The sequence below is a fragment of the Mycteria americana genome, chromosome 6, assembly GCF_035582795.1.
Source record: "Mycteria americana isolate JAX WOST 10 ecotype Jacksonville Zoo and Gardens chromosome 6, USCA_MyAme_1.0, whole genome shotgun sequence".
Lineage (NCBI taxonomy): Eukaryota > Metazoa > Chordata > Aves > Ciconiiformes > Ciconiidae > Mycteria > Mycteria americana.
The window spans coordinates 29,667,290-29,678,680 of NC_134370.1; the positions used below are offsets into that span (position 1 = coordinate 29,667,290).

Here is an 11,391-nt window from a genome sequence, read left to right on the forward strand (position 1 = left end):
AGCTGTCACCCTGCTATGCTGTGATGAAAATAATTGGATATAGTTCCCACTTCTGTTATTCCCATATGATGTTGCCGTTGGTGAAGAATACTCGAAACTGATGGCTCCAAAGGCAAGTTTGAAACTTCAAAAGCCAAGTGTTCTCATGTGCCGAGCTCCTTGCCTCTCCAAGGAAATCTGCAGAGAGCTGCACCATATATCAAAGAGCAGCCAGCCATAAGACCATTTCCCCAAATGAATGATATACAGAAAGAAGGTACATTCAAGGATGTGAGGAACTCAGTACTCAGACTGGGAATCAGGAGAACCAACTAATTCTGGAGGAAGGGAAGGCTGTATAGAAATAAGGAGATGGAAAATGAAATTACAAATCCAGTGAAGACAGACATTTAATAATTTGTGAATACTAAGCTACCTGCCCTTATGATTTTTATTTGTCACTTGATGCAGGAATTTACAATAGTCCTGTAGGTTTGGATACCATGTATAAACATGCGGGGTTTGCCACAGCTTAATAACATTTCTACTGTGTGACAAACTATGTTTCAGCAAGATGATGTCCTGACCTGGCGAGAACCTAGGGGTGGGGAAATTGCTGAGAATCCTATCTGCTTCATACTTCCGCTTTTGCAGGCAAGCAACCTTCAGGGAAGTTCAACAGACATTCAACAAACCAGACATTTTTGTGGGTTACAAGATGAGCCCTGGATGCCATGTGTTGACAGCATATAGATACCACATTTGGTTCTTGGCCAAAATAGCAAAGGTCAGTGTGGAAATTTCAGCTTCTTATTTAAAAAAATAATATAAATAAATAAATATTATTTTATTATTTAATATAAAATAAATAAATAATATAAATTAAAAAATAATTCCAAATCTCTGTTTAATGATGTTGGCTCTACAATGTTTTTATCAAATCATGGCTGACAAATAGCACTGCTCTGAACTGATGTTTTCATTTTATTTTTACTGAGACTAAATTTATTTTAGTTCCTGAACAGGAAAGATACGAAGGCAGCCTGACAGCCTACAACATCTCTATCTGACACCACCACATCAGAGAAAAACAGCCCCAGAAATGGGATCTTGGGAACAAAATCACTCCTCACACTGCTGCAGGTATGAAGAGTTTGAACTGATTTTTGCAGCTGGAGATGTCTAACAGACCTTCCTCTGGGTAAGGAAATTTTCTGCAAGCAGAATTGCCCAAGATGTCTCTTCCTCAGCGTTATATTTTATGTTATTAATTTTGCAGCTACCCATGGCAATATCCCACACACTATTCTTGCTACTGTACTTTTCATGTCCCACAATGGTACCACAGCCATTGTGGGACACGGCTGTGGTACCACCTGGGGGGAACAGCTGGACAGTGGAAGCTCTATTAATAGAGAAGTTTATTCTAATCACTAACTGTATCACTAGCATTATAGGGAAGAGAAGTAGTAAGTGATTTACTTAAAAGTTTAAAGATCTATTCCTTCACCCCATGTTGTTTTTCCAAATCTCACATCCCATTTTTAACCATAAATGGGTATGTTTGAGTTGTCCAGGTTTCTTCCAGGGATAATTCAGAGTACATTGCAGGAAAGGCAGTCACTGCAGTCAAGCAAGCCTCAAATATCCTTCCCTCTCCTAGGTTATTAAAAAATGAATCAATCGACTGAATAAAGGAGAAAAACCTTACAGTCAAAACTTTTAGTGCCTGCAGTTGTTCTGATTTTTTGGTTGTTCATTTGTACTGTAACACAGCTAATGTCTGTCCAAGGCCAGGCAAAGAGCAAAGGGCTCACTCCCAGAATGTCATATGCAGTACCTGTAAATAGGGGTGGTAAGATTGAGGTAGGCAATCATTAGGATTGTGCAAGACAGAGATAAGACAGTAAGCAACCTGGAGGGGATTTTTGTTTTTTTCTCTTGGCAGGCTCGTCCTCATGGTAAAAATCCAGCAGGTTCCTGTTCCATTTCTTCTCTGCTACATTCTGTTGTGCTGGCTGTCAGGGAAGCCAGTGGTGCAATAAGTTTCACTGTGTACCGATCAAGTGTTTGCAAGTAAAGGTGTTTGCAAGTAAAGATCTCCTTTGTTGCGATACGTATTTGACGATACTGAGGCCACACAACCTTTGCAGGTGCAGACATGTTGGTTAGAAAGGACTTTTGTAGCCTGCCCTACCGGAACATGGCAAGCTGGTGAGGAGGACTGTTAGCAGGATGTAATCTGTCAGTTTAATAGCATTCTGTCCCTGAGTATTCTCTGTATAAATGTAATATCTGCTTCTGAGGAGCAGTTTCCCTAGTATTTGACTTCAATAGGGCTGTCCTGTGCTGTCAGACTCTCAGGTTTCAGGCTAATGACTCAGAGCTGTCACCTCCAAGACTAGGTCTGGAACAAGGACTCCCTGCTGCCTCTTTCAGGATCCCCTCCCTGCTGTTACCTGCATTGCGTGAATCATATCCTAAAGCATGTTTTATGGAGGAACAAAAGAATTACCTGAGATCTATGTCTTTAAATAGAACCTCCAGAACTAGCTACCTCCTAAATATAAAAGTTTCATGGCATCTTTCAAGGCCTAATTCTGGTCTCTCTGCTGAGAAAGTCTGCAACTGTGTAAGCCTTGGGACCTGAGGACTGTCATCACATCCACACTTAGTGTGATTCTCCATGTCAGATTCGCAGAATCACAGAATTGTATAGGTTGGAAAAGACCTTTAAGATCATTGAGTCCAACTGTAAAGCTAACACTACCAAGACCACCGCTATACCATGTCCCTAAGCACCTCATCCAAACGTCCTTTAAATACCTCCAGGGATGGTGACTCAACCACTTCCCTGGGCAGCCTGTTCCAATGCTTGGTAACCCTTTCAGTGAAGTAAAATTTCCTAATATCCAGTCTAAACCTCCTCTGGTGCAACTTGAGGCCATTTCCTCTTGTCCTATCACTAGTTACCTGGGAGAAGAGACCGACCCCCACCTCTCTACAACCTCCTTTCAGGTAGTTGTAGAGAGTGATAAGGTCTCCCCTCAAAGATAGAGAAGATTCTCCATCTTCTCTAAATATAAAGATGGATTGCAAAACCTGTTTTTTCTATTTCGGGTCCCTAAGATTTACTCCATTTTTGTGAGAAATTTGGAACGTTTTGCTTTTTTATCTAAACCATTGTTGGTGCAAATTATCGTTAATCTCTTTGGGAAGTGATTTCATTGCTAGGAAACCCTGCCACCAATTTGCCAAAGGTAAACAGGCACTTTGGCTCTCCTAAAATAAAGGATTGGGGTGGTCAACTTGGAAAACTTTGGAGGTAAATAGATCTTAGCTCCTGGCAGGCAAAAACAACAAAGGTTTGTGTGAGGTTGAATCTCTGTAAGGAGAGGACTTCTCTGAGAGCTTAACATTTCATTTTCAAGTTTTCTTTTATTGTGCCATTAGTTTGAGTTCTGTCTTTCTGCCTTCATGGGAGACAGTGGCAATGTCAACTTCCCTGGTATTGGATAATTAACACAGTATAAAAATTCAGCAGAAGGAAATCCTTAGAGGGCTGTTAAGAACTGGCTCGAGTCCATGAAGCTGGGTAAGAAATATAAACCAGGATTCAAGTTTTGTTATACTAGTTAGCTAAATACCTTTCCTTATTTTCTTTTGGTGTATGCCATTGTGCTTCCTCCATTAGGATCACATCAAAATCTGGGGCAAAGAAGTATATAGAAAAGTGGTGCTTCTTAAACTCTTTTTATCCTAAGGATAATGTTCTCAAGTAATAAGCTAGTGATTATACTTTACATTGTACTTTATCAGATGAAACATGACAGGGGAAGCTGCTCTCTGTGGGTAATCGTTTCTGAAGCTTAAAATAAAGAGAAATAACTGAGGTGACTAGCAAAATTCACGCTGGATTTTATTTTCTCGCCTTACCCCAATCTGTCAACCAAATGGTCCTTCCTTAGGCTTGTTTTTCTTTTTAACTGGCAGAACTGGGAGAAAATGAGGCCAATTGAATTTAGTATGTGGCTTATTTACTATAAAAGTTTGTCAGCTTATGTTTGTGGTAGTTTAATTTTATTTTTTTCAGTTAAACAGAGAATACATGGGACATGATTGCCTCAAATTTGACCCTCATTAAAATAAAGGACAATTACTGTGGTGCAACTTGTCAGAAAGTCATGCAGAGCTTTACCTTGTGAGGTTACTGCCTGTTACTGTTCTGCTCAGAGAGGGCAGCAAAGTATCGCAGATCTGGGATCCAAGAGGACTTCGGCTCTGAGGTGTAATACTGAGGAAGAAATGTATCTTATTAATATACAAGGTCTGAAAGGAGAAATTGGGAGGCAATCGGATCATTGCTACTCAAGCGCACTTAAGCTTTTTGTCCTTTAAGCATGGGTGTTTGCTAGTAGTGGAGATGCTATCAGAGAAACAGCTTAATTGCTCTAAGCTTAGAAATACAGTAATCCTGATAGCTGCGGAAAGAAGACTCCTAGCAGAAATACAATATCTGGAGAGTTCAGGATTCATCCCAAACTGGAATGCTGAGTGACTCATTTGGCATGAAGAGGAATGCTTTCAATTTAGACATACAATGAACAAAACATTGAAATGGATTTGCAGCACAGTGAGATTGATGACTGTTCCTATATTAGGTATTTTCATTACACCTCAAGATTTTCAGATTCTTATAAGCTTGGTTGTTTCTTTTCTGGTTTCCATACGTAAAGATACAATCAGAGGCCTGATTAAATGGTTCAGACACCATCCCTTTTTCTTGGTCTTTTGGCTGAAGATACAATTGTATTTCCTAGGACATGTAGGCAACTCTTTCCTAGGCAACCCTTTAAAATGATGTAAACAGAGAAATTTATGAAATTACTCTGCTTGATTTGTCACAGATCTGTGGACTTAGCAATGACTCTTTTTCAGCCTTTCAATGCCTCGGTACTTTGGCTTTCACTGTTGATGGTAATAAGTTCAGTTAACAGAGATAAACCTGAAGAGAAAATGTATTCCTGCCCAGTAATTCAGTGCAGTGCTCCTGCAGTCAATGGCTTACCAGGCAGAGACGGAAGAGATGGTCCCAAAGGTGAAAAGGGAAACCAGGTACAGAACTATGACCGTTTAGCAATACTGTGTTTTTGACACTCCTTATCGTCCCTTTAGTCTTGTTTCATGCCTCCTTCATTCTTTCATTTTGTTTTTTTTACTTCTCTCCTTTTCTTCTGCCCCATTAACCTTTTGTAATCTCTGCACAATTTCAGGAAACTGAAAATGCTTTCTGCATTTGTAATGCTACTCTAGATACTTGGCTTTTAATAAATAAAAAAAGTTCAATACTTTTTCACAGCAGCCCATAAAACAGAGCTGTAATGAGATTTTTAATCTAATTGTACCATTTGTACTCTGAATCACTTACAGAGTTTCCTACAATATCCTACTAAATGTTTATTGCTTTTTCTTTCCAGAGGCCAGCTCTCAAAACCAGAAATCATGCTTGCTAGAGTTGGCTACTCATCTGATGGTCATAGCTTGATTGCTTCATACTCGCTAAGTCCCAACAACAGAATTCCCCCAGGGCATGATTTGTCAGGTAGGCGACTTTTTTCATGCACTGCCGCAAACAGCAAATAGATCAGCAAGTGCTTTCTGTCATGTGGTAGAACCAAGTCACCTGCTCTTCCAAGTTGCCAAATCATAGTTTCTGTCCAAACGCTTAATAAGTACATATGGAATCATATACTTTCTTACCGTATCTTGTCTGTGTTATCATGTGTATACCACACGTCTTGGAATTACATCATTGCTTTTCAACCTCTAAGCAAACTCCCATCATTATCAATACCACTTGATATGAACTATGAGTATTTCAGTGGCATATATTGATAATCTGTATAGATATTTTCTGGTCCACATACCCTCAGTATGCCCTCTGCAATTTCATGGTTGAAATAAGTAAAGCCAGCATTATCTGTTTCAACAAACTGCTTCAGAAGTATTCTTAATCTTATGATTTAGCTCATTTTCTAGATCATATACTGTGATGTGTGATTGGATGACAGTTGAAGTATACTGGCTTTGTGGTTTTAGAGCATGTATACTTCTGCAATAACATGAGACAGCATTTATTTAATTTGATTTTCGGTGCCATAAGTAGGTGTAGTGAAGAATTTTTCATCAAAGTAATGCATTTCCTAGCAAATGAAGCTTTCCACAGGAACAATTCAGTTTTCCTGAGATGTTTTTATTTTCGGGGGGGCGGGAAGGAGTCAGTGTTTGGTACTCTCTCTAAGCACTAAGAAAACATAGTGGGAGAAAAACTTAGAAAATATTGAAACAATTTTATTTTAAATCAAACTGTAGGAGAAGGATTGAGAAGTCTACAGGGTTTCCCCAGAGAAGTGGGACCTCCAGAAATAAAAGGAGATTTAGGACCACAAAGAGAGAAAGGACAAAAAGGCGAATGTGGAAGTGAGAAATTTATTTCTCATGTTTCTATATTCTGGTTTTCAACCTTTTAGTATATTTTCCAAAAAATATTTGTGTTGATGTCCGGTATTCTTAAACATTATTTCAGGAAAGGTGTGATTTCCAGAAGTGTGAGGAGCAGAAAGATAAACCATCTGTTACACAGGAGATGAGTTGACCAACATAACTGTGGGAAAAAAGTGTCTGGAATGAGTCACTAGTTTATTGTTGTATGTGAGTGAAATAACAAACCCTCTATCTCATCTTATAAATTTTTCTTTCATTCTTTCCTTGTTCATTTTTTTTTTTAGTTCAACTTTAATTAATTTAAAAATGTTTACATGTGTGTTTTGCCTTTGAGAACTGGGCTTTTCCCTCTGAATAGAAGATTACTTTGGCAGCCCTGAGAATTCAAAGCCCATCTAAGTATTCATCCCCATCAGGGATAAGGCTCTCCCAGTGGGACAAATTCCCATGGAACAAATCTGCAATGTGGCCTGTGGTTTCTGCTCTGGAAACCAAATAGCTCTTTCACATGGCATCAGGTTACAGGAGAGCTAAGCATCTCAGAGACAGTTGCTGTATAGTCATTTTAATATAAATTACTAAATAACACCCTTAACTCCTAGTTGTAGTGACCGATGACCTGCAGAGACAAGTAACTGCTTTGGAAACAAAAGTACGGGTTTTGGAGGATGGACTAAATAGATACAAAAAAGGTAAGTTCCAATCATTGATTAGTTGTCTTTTTGGCCTGGTAAAATGATGGACATGCTTGTGCTGGAGAAGGGACTGAAAACAGTAGGTTGAAACAAATATAACAAATTTCTCTTGTGGTGCTCATGGGAGATGGTCATTAATTAAATGTTGTCTCACTGAATACATCCTTCCTGAACTGGCCTGCCAAACTTTAAGGATCACTTTGCCAACAGACAGGGCAGGGGCTTTGTTACACGGACTGCGGGATCAGCTGCTGTTCTCTGGGTGCTTGTGCTTTAAGCGTTGCATTACATTTCTCTCACTGCCTCAGTTCTAGATAATTTTCTGTGAGTAGACATGGATTGGGATGTTGTCTGCCTGGGCCTAGCTGCAAGTAATTTCTCAAGAGATACTGTGTGAAAATTTCAAAGAATGTCTCATCAGTGCACTACTAGCCCTGGTACAAATGCCGCATTAGGAAAAGCACAAGGTCCATCACTGTTCTTAAGTCAACTTGGGAGGAAATGACACAGGCTGCAATTTACTACATCACGAGCATCAGCAGAATAAAGTCATATAGCTCCGCACCACGTGACGGCCATCCTTCCAAGGGGGTGTCTTCCCTGGAGAAAGCACAACTTTGAAGCCATAGTTGTGTGCAAAGCCTGAAAGTTAACCTGAAATTGGGGCAAGAAATTGAAGAGCACAGAGAGGCTGAACAGCTGGTAGCAGTAATCTCTTCAGCCATCTCCCTTTTTCTCCTCCTGCGCTCATGTATCAGCACCCTAGAAAAGGGTGTCTGAAAAGGTTGTGGAGGTTTTACCTGGCACAGAAGTGTAGCACAAGAGCATTGTGCTGGTACCATTCCCACAACATCAGGGGAAAATTTAACTATGCATGTGTCACAGTTTTTGTATCATTGTTATAAGGTGGTAGACTCCCTTCACGCTAATCCCGCAAACCTGTTAAAGGCAATAAGGTAAAATAACTTGCCCATTAAAGACAGCAACTGTGTTTCAAAAGAATTGCTGCTAGCAGTTTTATCTGCTAAGCCAACAAGAGTTTCACTTTCCATTGGCTTTTCACGAAGCCCTGTGAAGCATTTGAGCTATATATTCCTACTTCTCCTAAGATAATTTATATTTTCTGGAGAAATACTCAGTTTCCCGGGCTCACTAAAGCTGTCCCTATGTCTCCTCTTTCTGCTCTGTCACTTTAAACCCTGAATTTTGTTACAGTCCCTCAGCTTTGGTTTCTATGATAAAGCTGATGGGTACAGAAGATCTCCTAATTGCAGCTCAGTTCCTTTGTATGGTTTTAATTGATCTGTGATTTTTGCATTGAAACTTGGCAAGCTATTTTGTCATGCTTGCAATTTGAGTGTGAATTCCTTCAGATCCTGATTCAAGAGCTGTAATACCATATGAACTGGACATGAAAAACATTAGAACAAGACTTGTGATCCAGTTTCTTGTGAAATTCCAGTTTTCTTGAAGTGTGGGCTTGATATTTCCAGGCGTCTCTTTTGTTTGACTTCTATTGGATTCTGCCTACTATTTCAACAAATAGTCTGTTTATAGCTGGTGTTAGCTACTTCTGAAGTACAATGGTGATATGGATAAATAACTATAGCATGATCAATTTTTGGTATGATACAATTATGTTCACTTTCATTTCTAGCTTTGATTTTAAGAAAATCAAGAGTATTGGTAAAAAAATATTTGTCTCAACTGGAAAAGAAGATACTTTTGACAATGGAAAATCCCTTTGTGCAAAAGCTGGAAGTGCATTTGCCTCTCCTAGGAATGAGGCTGAAAATACAGTTTTAAAAGACTTAAGACCTTCAAAGCAGGCTTATATGGGGATATGTGATGAACAGACTGAAGGCATGTTCATGTATCTGAATGGAGGTGCTGTAACTTACAGAAACTGGAATGCTGGAGAACCAAATAATCTAAAAAATGAAGACTGTGCAGTAATACAAGACTCTGGAAAATGGAATGACGTTAATTGTTCAAATTCACATGCCTTAACTATTCGTGAATTCTTGAGCTGATGAGTCTAAGAAAACCCCAAATTTTTGCTCTCAATTATGTGGTTGATATAGAAGTTTGTTCTCATAAAGGTGGCCTGGAGTAACCAGAACCAGAGTGTACTTATAATTGTTTTCTCTTTGATATTCAGTTTTGAATCTCCTAATAAAATACAAATTTAATTTTTTCAATCATTATGAATTAAATGGTGTTTATCATAGTCGTAGTAAGGCTAATAAGTTATGGCGTGCTCAGCAGGCTGGTTGTTATACCTTCCTATGAGTTCCTCATAAATACAGCATGAGGGAAGCATTTTTTAATAATCTTGAAACTAATGAAAAATTTTTATATATTCTGTCTTAGAGCTGAGCTGTAAACTCAGAGAGATTACTCTCCACATGTTGCTTCTGATACATTCTTTTATCATGTAAGTAATGGACAGTGCCTACAGTCCTATGTTATTTCAGTATTCAGTGATGGCTTTTCTCCTAGTGCGCTTTTACTCTAGTTCTAAAATTGACTAATAATGATCACTTAGAGCCTAGAGTGGTATTTGTCGTCTGGGTACAGAGCTCCATTGCACACAAGTGATTACTGACATGCAAATAATTTCTTTTTTGACATTTCGGCTATTTTTGTGCTGTTTTTTCCATGTGACAGGAAAATGAAATGTGCTGTAACTACAACGAGGAATAAAACAGTAAAATGTCCAGCCAGGTTGCTTTGTGTGCAGTAGAACAATCACAAGAGAACAAGATGATCTTTTTTGGCAATCTATAGGCATCATTTGAAGTACAGGAGATATAGATCAAGATTTAAATGCAGTAGAAAGCAGAAAATTTTTCTTAAACACAAGTGCCTACTGGTGAAATGTACTCCACATGGAATTTAGCTCATGCAGAAAAACAGCAAAAGGTCTTTTTACGTGAATAGGTCCTTAATGTGAGAGAAGTGATACCATAGGCTTTAATGATTTTCTTGATGGGAGCTGCTTTCACCTCAAGTGAACTACAGATTGGATTAACTAGGAATAGGTGAATAACATGACAACAAAGCCCAATACTAAAAGTTCGACAATTAAGAAAAATGTTTACATGCAGGCTTTAAGTTTTTGACCATGGAAGAGTAGAAGATTTTCAATTCCTCTTCCACTTAGTTTAAGACATGTAAGCGAAGTACCTCTACGGAGAGAAGGACTGTGTCTACACTGGCAAGTCATGTGGACCCATGGGAACACAGGAACATATCTGTACAGAGGAGCATTTGGTGCCCAGCTCATCTGTTTCATAGCTGTTATTTTCATTGCCTAATTTCCACGTCTGCTTTTGTAAGTAATGGCCTTTCTTTTCTCTGCACCAGGTTATATGGGTGCAGCAAAAAAGCAATTACTGAAATTGGTGAAGGGTATGAATTTTCTAGAGTATGATTTATCTGCTGATCTGCATCATGTTCTCCTTGTCATTACCGGCAACATGTCTTTGCAGCTCTCAGGTGAACTGCATTCCTTTTCTTCATTAATTGGTGTCCTGCAGCTATGAAAACAAGAACTTTTTAAATTTTGCCTGGGAGTTTTTAATCAATATTTATTATATGAAAATGCAGGACATGGTGCACTATTTAAAAGACAGATTTGGGTTAATTTAGGACAAGAAAGAGACATTCTAGAGAGTAGGTACGATCCTGTTGTGCTTGCAGGTTTAGGGATCAGTAGTAATTCAGTCTCCAGTGCATTTATTTGGAATGATTATGTAAGTCTACTTTGAGATTGTATCGAAAAAACAGTGAGATATTTTGTGACCATTTCATTTGGAGCTGGACTAGGAGCAATGATGTATTGTGTCCCCAGTGCGTCGGCCAGTAGGTTATAATGACTAAACTGCTGATTTGAAAAAAGATTTGAAGTAGTATTTTGCAGATGTGAATGGTTGTGTTGTTTCAAGTGAATTTTTTTAGAAATACTATTCCTAATTGCCATGTCAGTCACTCTCTCAGGAGTCCAGCTCCAAAATCTAATTTAGACTAATTTTTACATGATTTGCCCAGCAAATCTCCAACACGGTCGTTAGAAATTTATGAAGCTTCTTGTAACCTTATGTTAAGATTGTTTGTGTTTGGAGAGCAATACACATCTTTCAAATGGGATCTATACAAACTGCAAAACTGTTTGCAGGTAAGTGCAAAAATATTCTTATGCTAAAAACAC

The 11,391-nt window shown here is 38.7% G+C and overlaps 1 protein-coding gene across 3 annotated transcripts; it reads left to right on the top strand.

The window, feature by feature from the left end:
- Positions 1–674: 674 nt before the first annotated feature.
- Positions 675–9,284, top strand: SFTPD (surfactant protein D). Of its 3 annotated transcripts, none has more exons than XM_075504119.1 (6): positions 675–766; positions 994–1,122; positions 5,457–5,581; positions 6,352–6,459; positions 7,086–7,175; positions 8,836–9,113. In XM_075504119.1, exons 2-6 carry the CDS (start codon positions 1,082–1,084, stop codon positions 8,982–8,984), a joined length of 513 nt encoding a protein of 170 aa, XP_075360234.1. In that variant the 5' UTR covers positions 675–766; positions 994–1,081; the 3' UTR covers positions 8,985–9,113. The 3 variants fall into 3 exon arrangements, with proteins under 3 accessions (XP_075360234.1, XP_075360235.1, XP_075360233.1); XM_075504120.1 differs by having other exon boundaries at positions 695–766; positions 1,005–1,122; XM_075504118.1 differs by lacking the exons at positions 675–766; positions 994–1,122; positions 5,457–5,581 and adding an exon at positions 4,897–5,093 and having other exon boundaries at positions 6,350–6,459; positions 7,086–7,179; positions 8,836–9,284.
- The last annotated feature ends 2,107 nt before the right edge of the window (positions 9,285–11,391 follow it).